Raw genomic sequence first — 27,010 nt, 5'->3', positions numbered from 1 at the left:
ATATACGTCGGCCCAAGTGTAAACTTCGTCCAGTTTATAGTCCAAGGTATCCCTCCTGAACTTTCTCACCTTTCATTCGTTAATTTCCTTGCTATGTTTCTCTAGTTCAGTCAGTCAGTCACAATACACTTTATTCGATTTTTGTTAAAATCATAAAAGGCAAGAGAAATACATACATTAAAAACATAGCAAAAGTACCCACAATTCATTTTGTTTTTCCAGAGTGTCCGTGAAAGAGTCACTTAATTAATCTCCATGAGATATGAAATAAAGTTACAGTTAATATATTAATATTTGGTTTAGGGCAATACAGTTCTAGGGATTCTTTTATTTCTTCCTCTGTAAGCGGCTGCTAGAAAACTTGCTACACAAAAAGTGACGTGTGCATCCGGTAATCTTTGGAGATAAAGCAAGGCTGGTCTCACTTGTATGAAGCCAAGAATTTTCAAGAGGGGAATTAGATATTTTCTCCTCTCCGTGTCATGAAATGCACAAAAAAACAGAAAATGGAGTGTGTCCTGATTAGAAAACTGGTCACACTCACACGGTGGTGAATGCTCCGGTTTGCCCCACGTAGGGAAGGTGCCTAATAAATAGTGGATCAAGTTCATTCTAAATCTGGTTAGCAAAAATCTGTGCAAGGGTTTAGAAACATATTGCAGGTATGGTTCCATCGAGGGGGAAGAGGACAAAACCAAGTGTGCTCTTACTAATGGTTTGTTAACTTCAGACTCCTCTCTCATTAAGCGAGTCCTCCCTTGGAATTCCTTCTTAATCCATGCAATATCTGCTATCCTGATTATTGACGGTGTTGAATATAAGTCAGGTCTCCCGAGGGCAGTGAATGATGACTTTATGTATCTCAACCAAGGTAGGTTCATTGCCCCCTCCCTTGCAGTCACATCTTTAAGAATTGTATGATTTAAAGACAACTCAGTATTTAACCAGGTATTGGCCCAAAAAAGTAAGGGGGCCAATTTCAATCCATCTATGATATAGGGTAGGCCAACTTCCTCATGTATGGAGTAAGTAGGTGTGGAGTTTGGAACCGACAGGATTCTTCTAATGATCTTATTCTCTACCCTCTGCATACTATCCAGGTTGGTATAACCCCACAAAGCTGCACCATATGAGGCTATCGAAATGCATTTACTTTTATACACTTTTATCACAGCTTCCATTGGTTTAGCCCCTAGTCTTTTAGTGAAATCCATCAGGGCTGCTGTGGACCGGGCTAAAGAAATATGCTTGGCCTTAATTTGCGGGACCCAGGAGCCCTTCTCGTCAAACAGGACCCCTAAATATGGAAAAACAGGGACCCTGGAGAGAACCTCGCCTTTACAGAAAAAGATTTTTGTGTGTGATTTATTTTTCTGCGGGCCCACAATCATTGTGTGCGATTTGGTCACATTAATTTTTAAATCTAATTTAGCCATAAAGGAACCAAAAAGCTCCAAAAGGGTCTGTAGACCAATGCCCGTGCGGGCGATGAGAACAGCGTCATCCGCATATAGCAGAGCCGGAATCTGCTTCCCACCTACCCGCGGGACATCAGCGTTGCCTGCTAACAAGGACTTTCCTAGGTCATTAATATAAATGGTGAATAAAAGTGGGGCCAAAATACAGCCCTGTCGGACACCCTTATTTGACCTAAAGCTGTCAGAACATCGCCCCTCCCTAGTAACCCGGACCTTCGCAGTAAGTCCTTGGTGCAAGCTTGCTATAAGGGCCACCAAGGAATCCTCGATACCAAGCTCACGGAGTATAACCCAGAGCTTGGCCCTATTAACCAAGTCGAAGGCCGAGGAGAGGTCCATAAAAGCTAGATATAGTGAACCCTCCCCGGCCACCGTATACTTAGATATCAGGAGATGTAAATTTGAACATTGCTCTAAGGTTCCCCGTTTTTCCCTAAAGCCATATTGAATCTCTGCGAGGCCCCCACAGAGCTCCAGGTTTGATCTCAATTTAGTCAATAGTACTCTGCCCAGAATCTTAAAGGCAGAGTCTATTAAAGAAATTGGACGGTAGCATCCCGGATTCTCCCTATCTCCTTTTTTAAAAATGGGTACTATGACAGATGTATTCCAAGTTTCTGGAAAACATCCATCATTTGTTGCCCTAAAAACATTTGTGAGGACTTTAGACCAGGTTGTTGGGGCATATATAAAAAAGTCTACCGGGACTCCATCTGGTCCCGGAGCCTTATTCTTCGTGGAGTCCATTATAGCTTTATATACCTCCTCCTCGCAGAATTCTACTGCCGCTAGCCCACTGGACAGTCCTATATCGTTTCCATTCACAGAGTCATTACCGCCGTATATGTTGTTAAAATGATCAACCCATTTCTCATCACTGATAATGCAGTCCGCGATTGTGTTAGTCTCCCCAGAAAAGAATTGGTTATTTATAATGTCCCAGAATCTCTTACTATTGCGTAGTATATCCACATCAAGCAAGTCATTCCAGGCATTTTTTTTAATTGTGTTTTTCCTATTTTTAATAGCCAATTTATACTCCCGTCTTAATTTAGAAATTAAGGTTTTATCCCTCGGTTTTGCTTTGAGTGCATTTTTCAGGTCTTTATGGGCTTTAGAACAATTTCTATCAAACCACTTATGAGGCTTGGGCGGCAAATTAGATTTGGGAACTGTGAGTTCCTTAACTATTTGTGAACAAATAGAATTAAAAGCTAAAACAGTCTCTTTACTAGTGACATTTTGGTCCAGACAAATACACATGGCTTCCTCTATCTTTGGGCACAGGGAAGCCATGAAGGTTTCCTGAACCACCTTACCCCACTTAAGCCGTCTGCCCTGGTCACTGGGCACCGTCGATGTGCAAGCCCTAGGAGAACCCAGGTGTTTGCTCCATAAGTCACTCCAGTGAACCTGAGCAGAGACTGGATTATGGTCACTGTGTGGGGAGGCAGTTACCTCATATATCCCCATCTTAGGGGTTAAACCCTGAGAAACGAAAATGAAGTCTATCACAGACCCACTTTCAGACCCTTTATAAGTGGGCAAAGATTCGTCACTACCAGTGCTAAGAGGTTCAAACATATTAAGGCTAGCAAGAAAAAATTCAAGCGCCTCCCCCGCTTTGGTGTGAACAAAGTGCAAATTACCACTTACAGTCTGACCCTCCAGGTTGCCTAAATTACATTTTAAAACACATTTTTGAATATTAAAATCACCTAAAATTATGAAATCGAAATTGGTGCAAGATTTTTGACTGTAATCGTTAAGAACATTTTCCAAGTGATCCACATGGGCTGTATCTGTCTGTCTAACCCAAGAATTATAAAAATTTGAGACCACTAGGACCCGCCCTGGTGAGATAGTCCACTCTACCATTAAAATGTTTGGGGAGCCAGACTCTAGTTGTTTAAACGTCCCTGCCAGTTTAAGTGAAAAGAGAAGCACTAGTCCACCCTTGGCTCTTCCTGCACTACTTGGGGTTGCAGGTATAGTAAAACTTGTGAACCCATCCAACCAGAAAGTAAGTGAGGTGTCCCATGTTTCTTGAAGGGCGATTACGTGGTTGTTGGCTATGAAGTCTATCCATGTGGGATCTGTTCTTTTGGCTCTAGTGCCCGCCACATTCCAACTGAGGAACCGACATGGAATGATTTCCACCTCCCCTAAGGAAGCTAAAGGCGGTGTCTGAGTATGTATTGGTTGTATATTAGCTACAGGCATAAGATCCTCCGCCCTATCTAATTGGGATTGCAGGGCCGAATGTCTTAGCCCCTCTGGTGTTTCAGCTTGGGCACCCTTTTCTGTGATCACCTTAGAGGCCTTACCTATTTGTCAATCCACCCCCTCTAGGCCATTTAAACAGTTAAACCGATTATAAATTGGAAGAAAAGGTGCCGGTCTACCCAAAAGTGGCCAGGGATGAGAAGACTGGTGACGCCCACTACTTCTGACTTTCTCCCATCTATCATGGTTTGGGGGTGGGTAATGTGGGCTTGGCGTAGTAGGGAAGAAAAAAGACACACGGAGGGTATGGATGGTGGATTCCCTTGATATATTCTCCCCTTGGCATATATGCGACACCGTGCCCCTATCCCTGAAACTCACCAGAATGCAGTCCCCTGTAATGGATTTCCTAGTTCTCCCCACCCATGGAACCCTTCTTACCATTATGATCTCATTGTTAAGGTGTCTCGGGAGGGGTCTATTTTTATTTAGCCACTTAATAACCCTGGTTTTTAGGGCACAAAAATCCTCTACTTCTCCCTCATCAAGTGGCGGGACCCCTGCCATAACTACTGTGAGATCATTAGTCTCGGGGGGTAGATTAGGACGACGAGGTCTTACAGAGGGCATTTTTTGGTGGTCCGGCATGTTATTTTCTATCGTATGGGCCTGAGGTACTGATGCAAGGGGGGGGTTAAGCGTATAAAGTAAATTGGTAGCTACAGGATTAGATTTTAGGGATTTTTGGGGGACTACCCCTTTTACAGCCTGGGATAGAACTGGCACTGGGTTATCTACCCTGGGTTTTGACCCTTGCGAGATTTCAGACTTCCCAATGTGGCCTCCAATATGGTTAGTCTGATCTCGATCTTCTTTACGCTTTCACTAATCGGGAGTAACAGTGACCTTAAGAGAAATTCCAAGTTTCCCAGCGGCACAACAGATAGGGGGACATTGACACTACTAATTCCCGGATCTGTGCTCAAGGCGGGAACTGTAGCTTCCTGAACATTAGATTTAGGGTGTGACGCTACCAGTGGTTTTACTGTGGGTATAGAATGTTTTTGAGATTTGCCAAAATCTAAGTGTAGAGTCTTGGATTTACTACCACCCTGCGCTCCCTTTGCCATTCTCCTACGTTTTTTTGGGGGTGGTCCCGGGATTACTTGTGTGATGGCTACTTTCAGTTTGGGATGTCTATCTTTATGTGCAATGGGCGGTTGTGAAGTTAAATCCGTAACCCCCCTAACGGGACTAGAACTACTAGGTAGAGCTGTGCTTGTTATTTCAGCTAGGGAGTTGTTCGTACCCTCCCTTAACAGGAGTGGAATATCCTCAATTCGAGTTATCTCCTCCCTTAATGTCATAGATTGATCTCCCATAGGGGTGTTTTTCAAGTTGTCCACTGAACGTCTACGTTCCGCCCTTAACCTTGACAAATTTCCCTCTTTATCCACCTCCCCCACAGCCCGTGAAAAATAGTTTTCAAGAGTCCCACTTTTCACTCCTCCCGGCTTTTGGGGCGTACTCTCCCTTGTCGGTGAGGGCATGATTAAGCTCCGGGAGGATCAGTCAGATATGCCTCCCAGGGCGGGTACAAAAAATATATAAAAATCCGGTAAATACCTACACAAAAGGGAAACCAAGAGGGTAGGCCCAGCCCGGCCTACTCCGGCCGATGACGGCCTTGGACGGTCCCGCCCTTGTCCCGGGCTTCTCCCGGGACGCTCCCGCGCGCTCCCGCGCAGCGGTGTTTATGGTCCAATTTAAGTCTCCCCTAGCAATTGGATGGCTATTAGGGGGCGGGGCGATGAGGGAGAGCGGCCCAGGTGTTGCGGGCGCGAGGTAGGCTGGGACTCTTGGGAAACTGAGTCCAGCCCCTCCTGCTCGCAGCCCTCACAGCCAGCAGCCCCGGATGGAAGGTGAAAGCGGTGCCCCAGCAAAGCTCGTCTGTGCCTCTGGTCGAAGCGGGACCCGCGCAGCGGGTTCCGCGAGTCGTGGGTCTTTAACTCCGGCAAGGAAGTCCGGCAAGGCGAGGAAGTCCGCAGGTCCGTTAGGCAGCCAGGTATGATGCAGAGTGGTGTCCCACGAGAAGGAGAAAGTCCGACCGCTTTCTACTGCCTGTTAGGGGGCGGGGCGATGAGGGAGAGCGGCCCAGGTGTTGCGGGCGCGAGGTAGGCTGGGACTCTTGGGAAACTGAGTCCAGCCCCTCCTGCTCGCAGCCCTCACAGCCAGCAGCCCCGGATGGAAGGTGAAAGCGGTGCCCCAGCAAAGCTCGTCTGTGCCTCTGGTCGAAGCGGGACCCGCGCAGCGGGTTCCGCGAGTCGTGGGTCTTTAACTCCGGCAAGGAAGTCCGGCAAGGCGAGGAAGTCCGCAGGTCCGTTAGGCAGCCAGGTATGATGCAGAGTGGTGTCCCACGAGAAGGAGAAAGTCCGACCGCTTTCTACTGCCTGTTAGGGGGCGGGGCGATGAGGGAGAGCGGCCCAGGTGTTGCGGGCGCGAGGTAGGCTGGGACTCTTGGGAAACTGAGTCCAGCCCCTCCTGCTCGCAGCCCTCACAGCCAGCAGCCCCGGATGGAAGGTGAAAGCGGTGCCCCAGCAAAGCTCGTCTGTGCCTCTGGTCGAAGCGGGACCCGCGCAGCGGGTTCCGCGAGTCGTGGGTCTTTAACTCCGGCAAGGAAGTCCGGCAAGGCGAGGAAGTCCGCAGGTCCGTTAGGCAGCCAGGTATGATGCAGAGTGGTGTCCCCTGTTTCTCTAGTTGTAAGTTGATGTCTTCTAAAGTTTTAGATAATTCATCGGGTGTTAGTAGGTCGGTTAATTCTGTTTCAATATCTTTGATTTCTTAGTCTAGGTCTTTGAGGATGCAGGACAATTCTTCTACTATAAGTAGTATTAAATCGAGTCTGCATTTGTTCAGGATACCATTCCATTTCTCTTTGAAGGTTTTCGAATTCTTGCAGAGCGAGGGTTTGAGGGCTATCCGTAGTCCGCGTGGAATCCTTAGGGCTCGATGGTATTTCAATAAGGTGCTAGCGTGGAGCTTTTGATTTACATGTCGTTTTGACAGGTATAAAAGCTGCTTGATACATTGCTCTTTAGTGCGTCCAGATGTAGTTTGACTGATATCTTCTTCGATGAGTGCGTAAATACGTTGGCGCTCTTCATCACTGTAAGCGAGGATATTGGCTCTCGCTTCTGTCGATTTGCTGATTTCATCGAATTGCATAATGCTGTGTTAGTGGTGGCGTGCAACCCTCACATGGGCGGAAAGAAAATAGTCGTACTAGTAGTGGGTAGAGGGTGCACTGCGATGGTACTTTGAAGGTTCAACAGTGGAAAGGTAAAGTTTTTAGAATTGGATGCTCTCTCAGGTAACGTCTCCGTCCGGTGGCGTTTACATGATAAAGAAAAGTAGTGCACGCATCAATGTGAGTGCATCCCTGTGGTTGAGGCCCACCTTGGGGTTCACAAAAGGCTCCAAAATGGTTGTATGTATTGATTTATTTTTTGTTCATAAGGTATTGTTCATGATATTTGTAGCATATCAGATGTAGGTAAATACGAACTTTTAACTTCTGAGGTATCATTCAAATTAAGACTCCAATGCATTTCGGGCTGATCTAGCCCTTTATCAAGGAGTTTCTGAAACGAAGAAGATATAAAGAGCAGTCAGGTCCATAGTAAGCAAATGTATAGGTGGGGTTAATAAAGTAACAGGAGTGTCCGTGCTCAGGATTATAAAACGGCGGGGTGTTATAGGTTGCGGAAAAATGAGTGTGTAAGTGAGTGAAGGGGGGGGGTTGAGTGAGGAACATAACCGGGGTGGTCGTGATAGGGTAGTGATGGAAGTTAAATGCGCAGTGAGGTGATCGTTGGTGGTCGAAGCCACGTACTTACTCGATGAACATGAGGTACTTCAAGTAGAGCTGAAAAAAGCTGAAAAAAGAAGGTGGGTTCGTATAAGTATTCAGGCTGGTCAAGGGTCAACTAACGGAAGCAAACCCGTAAAAAAGCGTATATCACTTACTTGAAAGTACGAGCGCGATGTTCATGGGTAAACGCCGATATGCGGCTTCCCGGTGTAGTGTTACGTGAAAAAACGTAAGTGAGGCTTATAAGCATATGTAATAGGACGAGCCTACGGGATCCGGTGCTAAAAATAAAAGACGGACTCATGTGGCGACCATCTTAGGTGGAAAAAAACCTAAAGGTAAAATAATGGAGTAAATAAGTCGGTTAGACAAAAAAATGAAAAGAAGAGAAGATGGTGTCATCAATAAGTGGAAATAGAATGGTGAAAAAGACATTAACAAAGCTGAAGACTACATGGGCGCAGTATAGAACAAAGTACGGCAGCTTTTCCAAAGTGAAGTAAACAAGTATAGCAGATACATTAATAAGTAACAACTAAATTCAATGCGGTCGTTGAGTCCAAATGGTTTCATCGACTGGAGCCGATAAATCCATTCCATTTCACGCTGTAAAAGGAATTTGCGATTGCCTCTTCCTTACTTTTTTGTAGTAGTTTCTAGGACAATAAATTTCAACTGGGCGATGTTATGTTTGAATTCTGAAAAGTGTGCTGCTACGTTAGATTTTTCATTCCTTGTGCGAATGTTCGATTTATGTTCATTAATGCGCACTTTTATTTTTCTCTCAGTTTTCCCTACATATATTTTCCCGCAGGGGCATTTAAGTTCATAGATCAAGTTAGAAGTATCACATGTGGCATTAACATGAAGATTGATAACGGTCCCTTTCATTGGATGGGTGATGTTGTTACCATTGATGATGCAATTGCAGTTGTTGCAATTCATGCATGGGCGGGTTCCTCTGTATTCAACTGTGGTGTCGGTGTTCTTGGCAAAGATTTCTTTGATATTATTATTGCGGGTGTAAGCAAAGATAGGTTGCGATTTAAAGGCATCTTTGAAGTCAGGTTCCATTTGAAAAATAGGTCAATGTTTGAGGATAATTTTTTTGAAGGTAGCACTTGACGTGGAAAATTTAGATACCCGGACAATGCGTTGGTCTTTGGATTTAATGATTTTCTTCAAAGCTTCTTGTCGGCTGGTCATTTCAACGCGTTTGATAGCATCATCAAGGACATTTTCAGGATATCCTCTCTCCTTGAATCAATCATGCATTTCATTGGTCCGCTCATTAGATGTATTTTCATTGGACACGATACGTTTCACACGTAACATTTGCGAATACGGGAGGTGTTTCTTTATAGATCCCTGGTGGAAACTGGTGTAATGTAGGGTGTTGTTGCGATCCGTGGGTTTACGATACAGATCTGTAGTGAACCCTTGTCCTGTTTTGTAGATGTGTACATCCAAGAAGTTGATGTTAGTTTCACTCATTTGCCATGTGAGTTGTATGCGTTCATCTTTAGTGTTGAGTTCAGTTATAGCTTGTTCCAAAGTGGATTTAGTGTCGTTCCAAATAATGAATAAGTCGTCGATGTATCTGACGTATAATTTGATCCTGTCATTGAAATATTTATTGCCATAGATATGTGACTCTTCAAATTCTTTCATGTAAATATTGGCGTAGGTTGGAGCCGCACAATTCCCCATAGACATTCCGGACAGTTGCAGAGACCAGTTATTGTTATGTCCAAAGTAGCTGTGGTAAAGTGTGTATAGCATGAGTTCCATAAGGAATTCTTGCTTGCAGGTGTCAATGTCACTGTTAAGGATGGCTTTTTCCATGGCTTCGATACCCCTGGCATGGGGGATTGAAGTGTAAAGGGAGCTGACGTCAGCAGTGCATAGTATAATGGTTTCTGATTCAGAGAATTGATTGATGATAGTTTCAGTAGGAATTCAGTGGTGTCCTTAATGTAGCTTTCCATCTTGATTACTGACGGCTGAAGATATTTATCTAGAAATGTACCCACTGGTTCGTGTAAAGATCCTTTGGTGGATACAATGGGTCTGAACGGCGGGTCTTCGAGATTTTTGTGGATTTTGGGAGACATGTGTATAGATGGACTCTTCGGATATTCACGTAGGAGGTAATTCTTCGTGCGATCCTCAATGGTGCCGGCTGTATGGGCTTTAGACACTATGTTTTGGAGCGTGACTTAAAATTGGTGTGTGGGGTTATTCTCCAATCGAATTATAAGTGGTCGCATCATTGATGTGTTCATTGAGTTTCCTGTTGTACATTTCGGTGTTGAGAATCACAAGGGCACCGCCTTTATCAGCTTTAATGCATTTGATATCCGCATTGTTGGCGAGGCTTTTCAACGTGTCTCTATCTTTTTGTGTGATGTTGTTATATGCGCTAGTCTTCTTAAAGTTGATTTTAGTCAAGTCGTTTTTAACTAGGTTTTCAAATAGGTCTATGCATTTATGGCTCCATGGTGCTTGATAGTTGCTGGAAGGACGTAGTCCCATAAGTTGGTCTGGTTTAGCTTCAGTGTTAGGGGGTAACACGTTGTCAAAGAAATGTCGTAGTTTGAGTTTCCGTGTAAGTTTAAACGTGCTGACTTCAAGTTCTAGTAGGTTAGTGTGAGTAGTGGGGATAAATGACGTCCCTTTTTCCAATAGGTGCATTTGGTGTGGTGAAAGAGTGGTATCCGAGATGTTAATGACTAAGTGTTTTTTTTGGGTTTGGGATCTTTCTTCAGCACACTACTGCACGTGGTTGGAGGGCTTTTTTCTTTTTCCTTTCTTTTTGCTCCTCCTGGGTCTTCTGTTTCTTCCTGGCCAGGTTCTAAAAAATGAACAGGAGTGGTTTGTTGTCCTTCTTTAGAGTAAAAAGCTTCATTACTTGGCTTTTGGTTAGATCTGGGTGCTGTTGTGGTCTGTGTGGTGGTTTTTCTAGGTGGACGGTAGGTGGAATCACTTCCAGATGATGAAGTGTCTGTTTGGGCATTATATGGTTTATTACGACGTCTTTGGGCATATACGTCGGCCCAAGTGTAAACTTCGTCCAGTTTATAGTCCAGGGTATCCCTCCTGAACTTTCTCACCTTTCTTTCGTTAATTTCCTTGCTATGTTTTTCTAGTTGTAAGTTGATGTCTTCTAAAGTTTAAGATAATTCATCGGGTGTTAGTAAGTCGGTTAATTCTGTTTCAATATCTTTGATTTCTTTGTCTAGGTCTTTGAGGATGCAGGACAATTCTTCTACTATAAGTGGTATTAAATCGAGGCTGCATTTGTTCAGGATACCATTCCATTTCTCTTTGAAGGTTTTCGAATTCTTGCAGAGCGAGGGTTTGAGGGCTACCCGTAGTCCGCGTGGAATCCTTAGGGCTTGATGGTATTTCAATAAGGTGCTAGCGTGGAGCTTTTGATTTACATGTCGTTTTGACAGGTATAGAAGCTGCTTGATACATTGCTCTTTAGTGCGTCCAGATGTAGTTTGACTGATATCTTCTTCGATAAGTGCGTAAATACGTTGGCACTCTTCATCACTGTAAGCTAGGATATTGGCTCTCGCTTCTGTCGATTTGCTGATTTCATCGAATTGCATAATGCTGTGTTAGTGGTGGCGTGCAACCCTCACATGGGCGGAAAGAAAATAGTCGTACTAGTAGTGGGTAGAGGGTGCACTGCGATGGTACTTTGAAGGTTCAACAGTGGAAAGGTAAAGTTTTTAGAATTGGGTGCTCTCTCAGGTAACGTCTCCGTCCGGTGGCGTTTACATGATAAAGAAAAGTAGTGCACGCATCAATGTGAGTGCATCCCTGTGGTTGAGGCACACCTTGGGGTTCACAAAAGACTCCAAAATGGTTGTATGTATTGATTTTTTTTTTGTTCATAAGGTACTGTTCATGATATTTGTAGCATATCAGATGTAGGTAAATACGAACTTTTAACTTCTGAGGTATCATTCAAATTAAGACTCCAATGCATTTCGGGCTGATCTAGCCCTTTATCAAGGAGTTTCTGAAACGAAGAAGATATAACTTGCAGTCAGGTCTATAGTAAGAGGGGTCTGTTAACATACATTTGATTTTGGTATGCCAGTTATCTTTTAAAATGCTTTATTCCTTTCTTAGCTTCATATCAGCTGATTTATTTTTAATCTCAGTGAACATTCTAATATTACTTATTTTCCAGTTACTGGGAGAATATGAGTGGCTTTGGATGGGGCTGCCCATTCACCTTTCTTGAAGGCGGCACTGACAATTGACAATCTGCTCACATGCCCAGTTCCCATAACGTTCGAGTAGCATGCACACATGGCCTACAATGCACAAATTGCGAGTTTAGATAAAGCTGTTAAATTGGAACTGCTCCAGACGCTCTCAGAGCAGTCAAGGGACACTGGGCTTCAATGTTATGAATTGGAGTTGTTTTCCTCTGGTGTCTTGGTGCCACAGTACTATAGGACCCAAAATAGAAACAAGCATTTACAATGCAATGGTCTCGGCATCATTAAAGGTAGAGCTATTGGCATTGCTCATGACATTTTTTTTCCTTTAAATCATAAATAAATGGCATTGTCATTTACATTGTCAATACACACCACTCTGCACTCAACTGCACTCACCTGCACTGCACTCAACTGCACTCACCAGCACTGCACTGCACTCACCTGCACTGCACTCAACTGCACTCACCTGCACTGCACTGCACTCAACTGCACTCACCTGCACTGCACTGCACTCAACTGCACTCACCTGCACTGCACTCACCTGCACTGCACTGCACTCACCTGCACTGCACTGCACTGCACTCACCTGCACTGCACTCACCTGCACTGCACTGCACTCACCTGCACTGCACTCACCTGCACTGCACTGCACTCACCTGCACTGCACTGCACTCACCTGCACTGCAATGCACTCACCTGCACTCCACTCACCTGCACTCACCTGCACTGCACTCACCTGCACTGCACTGCACTGCACTGCACTCACCTGCACTGCACTCACCTGCACTGCACTGCACTCACCTGCACTCACCTGCACTGCACTCACCTGCACTGCACTCACCTGCACTGCACTGCACTCACCTGCACTCACCTGCACTGCACTCACCTGCACTGCACTCACCTGCACTGCACTGTACTCACCTGCACTGCATTGCACTCACCTGCACTGCACTCACATGCACTGCACTGCACTCACCTGCACTGCACTCACCTGCACTGCACTCACCTGCACTGCACTGCACTCACCTGCACTGCACTGCACTCACCTGCACTGCACTCACATGCACTGCACTGCACTCACCTGCACTGCACTCACCTGCACTGCACTGCACTCACCTGCACTGCACTGCACTGCACTCACCTGCACTGCACTCACCTGCACTGAACTGCACTCACCTGCACTGCACTGCACTCACCTGCACTGCACTGACCTGCACTGCACTGACCTGCACTGCACTGCACTCACCTGCACTGCACTCACCTGCACTGCACTCACCTGCACTGCACTGCACTCACCTGCACTGCCTGCACTGCACTCACCTGCACTGCACTGCACTGCACTGCACTCACCTGCACTGCACTCACCTGCACTGCACTCACCTGCACTGCACTGCACTCACCTGCACTGCACTCACCTGCACTGCACTCACCTGCACTGCACTGCACTCACCTGCACTGCACTCACCTGCACTGCACTCACCTGCACTGCACTCACCTGCACTGCACGCACTGCACTCACCTGCACTGCACTCACCTGCACTCACCTGCACTGCACTCACCTGCACTGCACTCACCTGCACTGCACTCACCTGCACTGCACTCACCTGCACTGCACTCACCTGCACTGCACTGCACTCACCTGCACTGCACTGCACTGACCTGTACTGCACTCACCTGCACTGCACTACACTCACCTGCACTGCACTGCACTCACCTGCACTGCACTCACCTGCACTGCACTGCACTCACCTGCACTGCACTCACCTGCACTGCACACACCTGCACTGCACTCACCTGCACTGCACTCACCTGCACTGCACTCACCTGCACTGCACTCACCTGCACTGCACTCACCTGCACTGCACTGCACTCACATGCACTGCACTGCACTCACCTGCACTGCACTGCACTCACCTGCACTGCACTCACCTGCACTGCACTCACCTGCACTGCACTGGACTGCACTCACCTGCACTGCACTCACCTGCACTGCACTCACCTGCACTGACCTGCACTGCACTCACCTGCACTGCACTCACCTGCACTCCACTGCACTCCACTCCACTGCACTCACCTGCACTGCACTGCACTCGCCTGCACTCCACTGCACTCGCCTGCACTCCACTGCACTGCACTCCACTGCACTGCACTCGCATGCACTCCACTGCAGTGCACTCACCTGCACTGCACTCGCCTGCACTGCACTCCACTGCACTCCACTCCACTGCACTCCACTCACCTGCACTGCACTGCACTCGCCTGCACTCCACTGGCCTGCACTCCACTGCACTGCACTGCACTCGCCTGCACTCCACTGCACTCGCCTGCACTCCACTGCACTCCACTGCACTCACCTGCACTCACCTGCACTGCACTCACCTGCACTGCACTCACCTGCACTGCACTCACCTGCACTTACCTGCACTGCACTGCTCTGACCTGCACTGCACTCACCTGCACTGCACTGCTCTGACCTGCACTGCACTCACCTGCACTGCACTGCACTCACCTGCACTGCACTCCACTGCACTGCACTCACCTGCACTGCACTCCACTGCACTCACCTGCACTGCACTCACCTGCACTGCACTCACCTGCACTGCACTCACCTGCACTGCACTCACCTGCACTGCACTCACCTGCACTGCACTCACCTGCACTGACCTGCACTGCACTCCTCTGCACTCACTCCTCTGCACTCACTACTCTGCACTCACTACTCTGCTCTCACTACTCTGCACTCACTACTCTGCACTCACTACTCTGCACTCACTACTCTGCACTCTGCACTCACTACTCTGCACTCACTACTCTGCACTCACCACTCTGCACTCACTACTCTGCACTCTGCACTCACTACTCTGCACTCACTACTCTGCACTCACTACTCTGCACTCACTACTCACTACTCAGCACTCACTACTCAGCACTCACTCCTCAGCACTCACTACTCTGCACTCACTACTCTGCACTCTGCACTCACTACTCTGCACTCACTACTCTGCACTCACTACTTTGCACTCACTACTCTGCACTCTGCACTCACTACTCTGCACTCACTACTCTGCACTCACTACTCTGCACTCACTACTCTGCACTCACTACTCTGCGCACTCACTCCTCTGCGCACTCACTACTCTGCACTCACTACTCTGCGCACTCACTACTCTGCGCACTCACTACTCTGCGCACTCACTACTCTGCACTCACTACTCTGCACTCACTACTCACTACTCTGCACTCACTACTCACTACTCTGCACTCACTACTCACTACTCTGCACTCACTACTCTGCACTCACTACTCTGCACTCACTACTCTGCACTCACTACTCTGCACTCACTACTCTGCACTCACTACTCTGCACTCACTACTCTGCACTCACTACTCTGCACTCTGCACTCTGCACTCACTACTCTGCACTCACTACTCACTACTCTGCACTCACTACTCACTACTCTGCACTCACTACTCACTACTCTGCACTCACTACTCTGCACTCACTACTCACTACTCTGCACTCACTACTCACTACTCTGCACTTACTACTCACTACTCTGCACTCACTACTCTGCACTCTGCACTCACTACTCTGCACTCACTACTCTGCACTCACTACTCTGCACTCACTACTCACTACTCTGCATTCACTACTCTGCACTCACTACTCACTAATCTGCACTCACTACTCACTACTCTGCACTCACTACTCACTACTCTGCATTCTGCACTCACTACTCTGCACTCACTACTCACTACTCTGCACTCACTACTCTGCACTCACTACTCTGCACTCACTACTCACTACTCTGCACTCACTACTCACTACTCTGCACTCACTACTCTGCATTCTGCACTCACTACTCTGCACTCACTACTCTGCACTCACTACTCTGCACTCACTACTCACTACTCTGCACTCACTACTCACTACTCTGCACTCACTACTCTGCACTCACTACTCACTACTCTGCACTCACTACTCTGCACTCACTACTCACTACTCTGCACTCACTACTCTGCACTCACTACTCTGCACTCACTACTCTGCACTCACTACTCTGCACTCACTACTCTGCACTCACTACTCTGCACTCTGCACTCACTACTCTGCACTCACTACTCTGCACTCACTACTCAGCACTCACTACTCAGCACTCACTACTCTGCACTCACTACTCTGCACTCTGCACTCACTACTCTGCACTCACTACTCTGCACTCACTACTCTGCACTCACTACTCTGCACTCACTACTTTGCACTCACTACTCTGCACTCTGCACTCACTACTCTGCACTCACTACTCTGCACTCACTACTCTGCACTCACTACTCTGCACTCACTACTCTGCACTCACTACTCTGTGCACTCACTACTCTGTGCACTCACTCCTCTGCACTCACTACTCTGCGCACTCACTACTCTGCGCACTCACTACTCTGCGCACTCACTACTCTGCACTCACTACTCTGTACTCACTACTCACTACTCTGCACTCACTACTCACTACTCTGCACTCACTACTCACGACTCTGCACTCACTACTCTGCACTCACTACTCTGCACTCACTACTCTGCACTCACTACTGTGCACTCACTACTCTGCACTCTGCACTCACTACTCTGCACTCACTACTCTGCACTCACTACTCTGCACTCACTACTCTGCACTCACTACTCTGCACTCACTACTCTGCACTCTGCACTCTGCACTCACTACTCTGCACTCTGCACTCACTACTCACTACTCTGCACTCACTACTCACTACTCTGCACTCACTACTCACTACTCTGCACTCACTACTCTGCACTCACTACTCACTACTCTGCACTCACTACTCACTACTCTGCACTTACTACTCACTACTCTGCACTCACTACTCTGCACTCACTACTCTGCACTCACTACTCTGCACTCACTACTCTGCACTCACTACTCACTACTCTGCATTCACTACTCTGCACTCACTACTCACTAATCTGCACTCACTACTCACTACTCTGCACTCACTACTCACTACTCTGCACTCTGCACTCACTACTCTGCACTCACTACTCACTACTCTGCACTCACTACTCACTACTCTGCACTCACTACTCTGCACTCACTACTCTGCACTCACTACTCACTACTCTGCACTCACTACTCTGCATTCTGCACTCACTACTCTGCACTCTGCACTCACTACTCTGCACTCACTACTCTGCACTCACTACTCTGCACTCACTACTCTGCACTCACTACTCACTACTCTGCACTCACTACTCACTACTCTGCACTCACTACTCACTACTCTGCACTCACTACTCTGCACTCACTACTCTGCACTCACTACTCTGCGCACTCACTACTCTGCGCACTCACTACTCTGCGCACTCACTACTCTGCGCACTCACTACTCTGCGCACTCACTACTCTGCGCACTCACTCCTCTGCACTCACTCCTCTGCACTCACTACTCTGCACACTCACTCTGCACACTCACTCTGCACTCACTACTCTGCACTCACTACTCTGCACTCACTACTCACTACTCAGCACTCACTACTCAGCACTCACTACTCTGCACTCACTACTCTGCACTCTGCACTCACTACTCTGCACTCACTACTCTGCACTCACTACTCTGCACTCACTACTCTGCACTCACTACTTTGCACTCACTACTCTGCACTCTGCACTCACTACTCTGCACTCACTACTCTGCACTCACTACTCTGCACTCACTACTCTGCGCACTCGCTCCTCTGCGCACTCACTACTCTGCACTCACTACTCTGCGCACTCACTACTCTGCACACTCACTACTCTGCGCACTCACTACTCTGCGCACTCACTACTCTGCACTCACTACTCTGCACTCACTACTCACTACTCTGCACTCACTACTCACTACTCTGCACTCACTACTCTGCACTCACTACTCTGCACTCACTACTCTGCACTCACTACTCTGCACTCTGCACTCACTACTCTGCACTCACTACTCTGCACTCACTACTCTGCACTCACTACTCTGCACTCACTACTCTGCACTCTGCACTCTGCACTCACTACTCTGCACTCACTACTCTGCACTCTGCACTCACTACTCACTACTCTGCACTCACTACTCACTACTCTGCACTCACTACTCTGCACTCACTACTCACTACTCTGCACTCACTACTCAGCACTTACTACTCTGCACTCACTACTCTGCACTCACTACTCTGCACTCACTACTCACTACTCTGCATTCACTACTCTGCACTCACTACTCACTAATCTGCACTCACTACTCACTACTCTGCACTCACTACTCACTACTCTGCACTCTGCACTCACTACTCTGCACTCACTACTCACTCTGCACACCACTGATATCATGGAATCTTCCACCACACTTTCTAAAACTCTATAGTCCGAAGCATAATAGGCACAGAACCAAAAGAAGGGTAGACATTGCTTAAAATAATCTAATTGTATTTATGAGAAGCAAAAGCGAGACTGTGAAATGTGCTGAATATCAGTTTGTTACGAATCAACAGAGTGGAGTTAGAGAACCAAGAAATAGTAATTTAGAATCCGGGTTTGAAGGAGTAGTAATCACAAGCTGAGGATCAACGGGCGCGAAACAGCATGGTGGGCGCGCAGGAGACGCAGCGTGAGCGTGCACATCAGCTGAAGATCGCCGGAGAAGACACCGAGCCTGCCTGCTGCCGTGACTGACCCGCTGCAGAGGGAAAGAGCCCGGTGAGTGGGGGTAGAGGGGGGCGGCAGAGAGGTAGTGGGCAGAGAGGGAGGGTGTGTGTGTGTGTGTGTGTGCGTGCGTGTGTCTGTCTGTCTGTGTGTGTCTGGTGTGTGCCTGCCTGCCTGCCTTTGTGTGTGCGCGTCCACAGACCCTGGTCGGCTCGTGCACCGCTCTGTACTCCCTTGCGAGCTTACTCGGCGACAATAGTTCTCGTTGCCGAGACCTAATGAACAAGGACCCCTCTTTAGCACTTGAGTCTCCATGGTAACAGGACAGTGCAGTCCAAATGAGAGAATGTTGTTGCAGAGCAGAGTAACTCTTGGTCTACACCTCATACTCATAACAGTCTTATCCAGGTGGTGTTGGTGAGAAAATCTCTGAGCTCGGTATGGTATAGACTGCCTCAACCCCCAGAAACATCTACCGTTTTTTAGGCTTAAACCTCAGTGGCTGATGCTTGCAAGCTATCATATCTATAGGAAATGGACGAGAATTGAAGAGGGGCCTCCAATTGGGCTTCATGTACCATATCTTCAGAGCAAGGGCAGACACTGCCCATGGAGAAGGGACGTACCACAGATAAGGAGGACTGCCTTTGCTGCGGCGGCAATTCCGCCGCAGTGCTAGGGGGGACCGCGCGGCGCTCCCATGCTCGTGACGGAACCGCTCCGTCACGAGCCTCGTGCGCGCTGTGCTTGTGATGGAGCGGTTCTGTCACGGCCCCGCCCGCTCAATAGAATGTGCCGCGCAGGCGCGCCAAGCGGCCCGTGACGGAACCGCTCCGTCACCAGCACAGCACGACTGAGGCTGGTGACAGAGTGGTTCCGTCACCAGCATGGAAGGGGTTAATGTACAATGTCAATAGACCTCTTTTTCAGGGGGTACAGGTAAAAGGTCTATCCACTATTTATAACTGTAGACTAGACAGCTGTACACGATCAAACTGATGCATTTTGATTGGTTCCTGGATGTGAATGCCTACTCAGTAGATTCATAGCTAGTACCTGAGATAAGCCTCCATCCAGCATCAACCCACATATCACTACACCTTTGGACTCTGACTATTCCTGTAAATATCATAGGATCTAAGAGGGAACTTTGGTGTTTACTTAGCTCACAGAACCGACTGACATGCTGCAGGAGGATGCAGCTTTAGAAGCATTAACCCCACATAACTAGGTTACTTCAGCCTGCCCCATAGGAAAGCTTATCAATTCAACAGTTGCTATTTCATGTTGTCATATGGCGTCTTAATATGTCTTACTTTTGTCATGAATAGAGAATGTTAGCATTCTAGATGCTCAACACAACAACTCTGGAGAAGCTAGATTAGAATACTGGCAAATCCACTGGCGAATGACTGCTGCAGTTGGGATTGTGTGTTTCACTCAGCATACGGTCTTTAATTTTTCAGATGGACGAGAACTATATTTGAGAATCTGAAGTTCCTGTGCCCTAATTTCAGCCTTCTGGAGCACAAACCATAATTTGTATGCCACAAGTAAAGCCCTCCTTTTGTTAATTTACTGCAGGCTCTTGCACAGTAAATGCTTTTAATTCTGCAGCCACACTATTCCAACAACATGGGGTCCAGGAATGCCCCACTTTTGTCATGAATATAATGTTGGCATTTTCGATCCCTTTAAATTCTGGACTAGTGGCTAACCATAATTTCCATAGCTAAGACTCAACAATTTTCAGAGGGTGAAATAATTTTACTATTCACCACAATTTCTAAACTTAGTAGAGCATCACTAATAAATCATTTAGATTGTGACTAAAATCTCAACCTTCCATTTTTGTGCCCCCCCACCCTCCGAAACAGCATTCACTACAATGTATTTCAAAGGGAAAACATGTCAGAGCCTCATCAACAAAAAAATGACAAATACAGCTTTTGTAATCTTTCACCTAATTAATGCTAGTTAACAATAAACCTTCTAATGAACAATATTATGATTTTCTACCCACATTTTAAGGGTTTGATGACCAAAAGCCATATTATGCAAGAGGGAAAGCACTCCCAAGCAGGTATTCAGCGGGGCGGAGAAAGGTCTTTGTCTTTGCCTCGAGCCCTCTGATCACACAGCTGTTAATAACTACTTGGAAGTGTCCTCTCCTTTGGATAATATTGCTTAAATGTTGCTTAAATAGCTAGTCTCATCGGAGCTTTGTAAGAAGGTACCAGCCAGTCTCCACATTGGGCGGAGGGACACTATGGTGTACCTCTAATCCAGGAGAGGCCATTGGCTAGGTGACGCAACATCAAAGCGATATGGAGAAACCTCCAGTATTTCGGTGCCACTGGGGAAAAATGTGGAAAGCATGGACATTTGATAAAGGGTATAGGAGCATAGCTGTCCGCACAGAGGACTTTTGTCCTTACAAACCCATAATGAGAAACGTAGCAGTTTCTGGACCCAGCAGGTAATAGTCCCACAATTGTGGATCTATAATTTCGGATGACATTTATTTCCGATCCAGAAATTCGGATTTACCTTAATTTTAGAAAGCATGTTGCATAGGTAAGTGAATAAATACAATTAGAGTCTGATTCCCAATTATTCAAAATTTTGCAGTCTGAAACTTTTGTAACTGGCTATCAGGCTCAATAGAAATTGCTATTATTGATCAGAACATTTCCTAATCATTTCTTTCCATTTCAGCCTATTCCAACAAGAAAAAAAGTTCTGGTTATTGCACCTCACCTCGCTATGATCATTGTCCAGTTGTACATGACAGGCATAGTAATGCAGAACAGCCAGTTGTAATAAGCGTTGCCTGATGGATCGATGACCATAACCTCTTTTTTTGGTCTAGACAGGGATAAAAACAAAAGTCATTATTAGAGTCATAAACTGGCACACACATCTACTTTAAAAAGAAAAAGAGCACCCAGTGATTACTTTTGTATTATCTGGTTTATTAATTATATGACGTTTTACGAATGAAATTAATTGGTGTTCTCTAGTGTATTCCATGTGTCTATGTCAATCCATAATTCCACCATACTTAACATGTCCACATCATCATTCATTGTTTAAAGCAGGTGCATGTTTTCACTTTCAAAACATAGCAAAAAATGTCTGCTTAACAATCCCCCTTTTTCTTCTTACTCTTTTAGGTGTTTTTCTCTGTTTCTTTGAGTCTTACAATCCATACTTCTCCATTGTCCTATTACCAATATAGCGATAATATGCTTTGATTTTTGCATTCTACACTCAAATATTTGCAAAAGCGTAAAAACAGCAATTTTTCTTTTTTATTAATAGGGTTTTACACAATAACCATACATCTAGCAACATGACGAACATTTATAGCTTAATACAATAAAATCCAGGCCGAAACGAAATTAAATATTCAGTTTTTGCATTGCTTTCACCGTTCCATTTGTGAAAAATACCCTTTCCTGTCATCACCAATTTGCCAGGCTTTTTAAGAATTCTGATGATAACTGCATGTTTCAGCTTAGGGTATAGTTGGAAATTGATTATTTGGGTTACCAAATTACCACTAGTTTTGATCTAGGTATGATGTGGCAAACAAGGGTTTAAAGGTTTTGATGGTCAAGGTATAATGACTAGTGTTTGGAAAAAATATCAACTTGTAAATATCAGGAAGAAATATTGGAAAAAAATATTGTGAGATATAAATATAGTTGACAATGATATCGTTTTATGAGGTAAGTAAAATAGTTTTAAATATTATTGAGGATTTTAATATCATTTTCAGAAATAAAGTGGCTAATTATTTTTAGTGCATATATTAATTTTATGCGTTAATATTTTTCATATGAATGTTATATATTTTTTTTAATATGCCCTGTATTTTTAAGCTATTTAGAATTTTTTATTCAATTTTTAATAGGTATTTATAGTGATGTAGCAGGTTGTTGGGTTTTTAGGTGAAACATTCTGGAAGGTTGATAAGAGGCTTGCCGGGAGCCTTTGATAGGTGACCATATCCCTGAATAGTAATAAAGTCTTTATTTAGAGTTTGGTAAAGGAAGGGCGTGTGGCAAACACTGTCAGATGTCCCATTTGCTTATTTAGAGTATAGCATAGTGTTGGACAGGCCACATGAAGGGCTCGCTCCCTCCCCGCAGGACAGGGCCCGGGCCACCGTCAGCACCATTGCCCGGCCCAGCCGCCATCTTGGACACGGCACCACGCGGCCGTGCGGCCTCAGCCCGACCCCAACCCTGGGCCTGGCCAGGCCCCGACATCCCGGCACCACCCTCCACCCAGGAGGTGAACGGCCCACTTGGCAGGTCAATGGGAGCACGAAGTGTCGATGGCTCTCCCCCGCCAGGTGCCGAGCACCCCCAGCCTCCTCGGGCGCTGGCTCCACCCCCCTGCTGGGTGTCTGGACTCCCTCATCCCAGACCTCCCGACCTCCAAGAGCGAGGGTCCGGACATCAAAGGGCGCCAGACCTATAACTGAGGCAGCCCCAGGACAGGAAGGCAGTTGTATCCTGGAGTTGAGAGACACCGCGACGAACTCATCCTTGACGGACTGTTGGCGCTGCCACAGCCCTGCCTTGTGAACTATTGTCCTGCCTGCTGGCGCTGCCGCGGCCCTCTGCAACCTTCATCCTCGTGGGACCTGCTGGCGCTGCCGCGGCCCTCTGCAACCTTCATCCTCGTGGGACCTGCTGGCGCTGCCGCGGCCCTCTGCAACCTGCATTCTCGTGGGACCTGCTGGCGCTGCCGCGGCCCGTTGTAACCTTCATCCCCGTGGGACCTGCTGGCGCTGCCGCGGCCCGTTGCAACCTGCATTCTCGTGGGACCTGCTGGCGCTGCCGCGGCCCGTTGTAACCTTCATCCTCGTTGGGACCTGCTGGCGCTGCCGCGGCCCGTGCCACCTACGACCTCTTCGGGACCTGCCGGCGCTGCCGCGGTCTGACCCCTCCGAACACCGAGCTCGAGGATTGTGAGCTATCACCGTTACACACCCGTACCCGTGGGTACCAAGACTGTCCCGCTACCCCCTTCCCTTACTAGAGACTAGAATTGAGAGGATCATTGTGTCCTGATCGCCCTGTATCGTACCACTCTACTACCCGAAGTGCCTATAAAAGGTGTTACCATAAGCTTTGTGTGGTGTCCATCTGTGGGGGGGAAGTTACCTGTCTGTGCGATCACTGTGCTCGGCCGACCCTCCAGGTCCCCGTCTAACATTGGTGGCTAGCGGCGCGATCCGAACCAACGCGTACCGTACAGACAGTAACTCACCCTACGACTAAAACCACAATGACGACCAAAGAGAGCGGATCGGCGGAGAAGTTCCAGATGGAAAAGCTGGAAGAATACAACCACCGAGAGCTCAAACAATTTTGCATGGACTTAGGCATTGCTACCACCGGGCTAAGCACAAAAGAAGACTTCAAAAACGCCCTAGAGGCCTGGACAGAGACAAACACCGCAACCCCCCGGGACCCCGCAGCCCCGGAAGTCAACACCACCCGGACGGAGGAACGGAGAACAGGCCCCTCCCATGAAGAGATCCAAGAGCGGGAAAAATATAGATTACACGAGTTAGACTTGGCACGACTCAGATTAGACGGAGAATTGAAACTGGCGGAACAAAAAATAAACTTAGAACACTTACGGCTCAGAGAAGAGCGAGAGGAAAAACAGAGACAGAGAGACCTCGAAGAAAAAAGACTGGCATACGAGCACGAGTGCAAACTAGCGGAGATAGAAATGCGCAAACTGAACAAAAACCTAGGGGTGCCCGAGCAACCGCACTCCCCGGGTCCTACCGAGCAGAAGGTCCACATCCCCAAGGATGTGGTCCGAGAATATCACCGGAACGACGACATACAGCAGTGGTTCAAGGCCTATGAGATTGCCATGACCGCCCACCGGGTCGCTCGAAGTGACTGGGGAGCCGGTCTATGGGGGAGATTCGTCAACGAGGGTCGTGATGCCCTGCTGCAGCTTCCGGACCATCAAATGACGTCCTATGACCACATGAAGGCCGCCCTCCTCAGTCGATATGGACTTACACCCGAAATGTACCGCCAGAGGTTCCGCAACTGCACCAGGATCCCAGGTACGACGTGGTTGGAATACGTGAACTATTTCAGCCGAGCCTTCGAGGGGTGGATCAAGGGTAACAACGTAACCACTTACGAACAACTCTTCAATCTCATTGTGTGGGAGCACCTCTCCAACAACTGCTTTGTCGAGCTCAGGCAGCACCTCCTCGACAGTAAATTGACTGAACCCCGGCAGCTCGCCACCGAGGCTGACCGGTGGGAGAGCACCCGAGTGGCCCGGAGTGGGCCGAATGAGCAGAACAGAACCAACCAAGGTCACCATCGTCCCCGAGGAGGAGGAGGAGGCCCGGGCCGGGGCAGAGACGACGCCCCGGCCGCACCCACTAACGCCACCCCGGCCCCAGCAGGCCGGGGAAACCCCCCGATGCGCCAGGGGTTCCGAGCTAACGTGACGTGTCATCGATGCCAGCGAGTCGGCCACTATGCCAGTGACCCGACCTGCCCGAAGAACCAGGCCCCCGGGCCCCGCCAGATGGCGGCCGCCGCCCTGGGAGAAGAACAAGTCTCTGAAGACACGGAGACCTATGAGTCGGAGCAGTTCGAGTGGGAACCCGCCGCCATGACCCTGGCATGCCTAGGAGGAAGAGACATGGTCCCGCGGACTCCCCTGCCCGCCAACACTCGGAAGTACAGCCAATGGGTGAGCATCAATGGGCGCAAGGCCGAGGCCCTGCGTGACACCGGGGCCAGTGTGACGGCCGTCCGCTGTCACCTGGTGACCCCAGAACAAATCCTACCAAACGTACTTTGCCCCGTCCGATCGGCAGATAACTCGGAGAGCCTGTGTCGGATGGCCTGCGTCCCCTTCGAATGGGGAGGAGTGTCCGGCATGCTGAAAGTAACTGTCCGTGACGATGCCCCCGTAGACTGCCTCCTGGGGAACGATCTCGAGAGCTCCCCGTGGGCCGCTGTGGAAAGAAGAGAGCATCTGGGGATGTTGGGTCTCCCGGACTGGGCGTGCGTAACCACCCGGTCCATGGCCACCCGCACCATCCCTAGACCAGAAGACCCAGAATGGGCAGCACCTCCGCCCTCGATCACTCTAGAAGAAGACTTCCTCCAGACCGACCACCCGGACCCCACCCCAGAGGGGTCCACACAGCCCCCCGAGCTTCCCGACCTGGTTCAGTGGCGTCAAGAAGGGGGGCCCACCCAGGAACAATTCCGGCAGGAGCAAAAGACCTGCCCCTCCCTCGAGGGATTGCGACAGCAAGCGCTCGCCCAGAGCCAAGGAGACACCACCGGGGCCCACTGGGTTTATTGGGACAATGATCTCTTGTACAGCGAGCAGAAAATCGCAGAACTGGGGGCCGGGCGAGTGCTGGTGGTGCCCCTCCACTTCAGAGACTTCCTGTTGAACCTAGCCCATGATGTCCCCCTGGCCGGGCACCTGGGCCAAGACAAGACCTACCACCGCCTGGTGACTCACTTTTTTTGGCCCAAAATGAGAAATGACGTATCCAACCATTGCCGGTCCTGCCCGACCTGCCAGGCCAGTGGGAAGAGCGGCCGCAAACTCAAGGCACCCCTACAACCATTCCCCGTGGTGACCACCCCGTTCGAAAGGGTGGGAATAGACATTGTGGGGCCCCTGGACCCCCGAACAGCACAGGGACATCGCTTCATCCTGGTCCTGGTGGATCACGCTACCCGCTATCCTGAGGCGGTCCCCCTTCGTACGATAACAGCCCCAGTAGTGGGTCGAGCCTTGATGGGGATCTTCTCTCGAGTGGGCTTCCCCCGGGAAGTCGTCAGCGACAGGGGTACGAACTTTATCTCAAAATACATGAAGTCCCTCTGGCAACAGTGTGGGGTCACCTACCGATTCACGACCCCCTATCACCCTCAAGGGAACGGACTGGTTGAGCGGTTCAACCGCACGCTCAAAGGGATGATTGGGGGGTTGGAAGAGCCCCTCCGTCGCCAGTGGGATGTGCTACTACCGTGCCTTCTCTTTGCCTACCGAGAAGTCCCCCAGAAGTCCCTCGGCTTCAGCCCTTTCGAACTCTTGTATGGACACCCGGTGCGAGGCCCGCTCAGCCTGGTCAAAGAAGGCTGGGAAATGCCCCCTCTAAAGAACCCTCCAGATGTTTTCAAGTACCTCCTAACCCTCCGCAACCAGACCAGAAGGTTCAGAGAGATGGCAAAAGCAAACCTGGAGGCCAGTCAGGAGGACATGAAAAGGTGGTACGATCAAAATGCATCCTCCATCGAATTTGAACCCGGCCAACAAGTGTGGGTAATGTCTCCCACCGAACCATGCGCCCTGCAAGACAAATGGACGGGGCCCTTCAAAGTAATCGAGCGCAAGAGCCCTGTCACCTATCTCATCGATATGGAATCTTCCCGAAACCCTCTCCGGGTCCTCCACGCTAATAGACTGAAACCCCAC

At 48.4% G+C, this 27,010-nt stretch overlaps 1 protein-coding gene across 1 annotated transcript in view; it reads right to left on the bottom strand.

The window, feature by feature from the left end:
* Positions 1 to 27,010, bottom strand: part of CNGA1 (cyclic nucleotide gated channel subunit alpha 1) — a 337,250-nt gene that overhangs the window by 53,751 nt on the left and 256,489 nt on the right. Inside the window, exon 6 of the mRNA XM_078678224.1 lies at positions 21,263 to 21,370. Within this exon, the coding sequence (XP_078534350.1) occupies positions 21,263 to 21,370 (108 nt within the window). The remainder of the gene's footprint in view (positions 1 to 21,262; positions 21,371 to 27,010) is intronic.

The sequence above is a fragment of the Lissotriton helveticus genome, chromosome 2_2 (genome assembly GCF_964261635.1).
Source record: "Lissotriton helveticus chromosome 2_2, aLisHel1.1, whole genome shotgun sequence".
Classification (NCBI taxonomy): domain Eukaryota; kingdom Metazoa; phylum Chordata; class Amphibia; order Caudata; family Salamandridae; genus Lissotriton; species Lissotriton helveticus.
The sequence above is the reverse complement of the archived record's forward strand: the minus strand, read 5'-3'. Positions and strand labels throughout refer to the sequence as shown.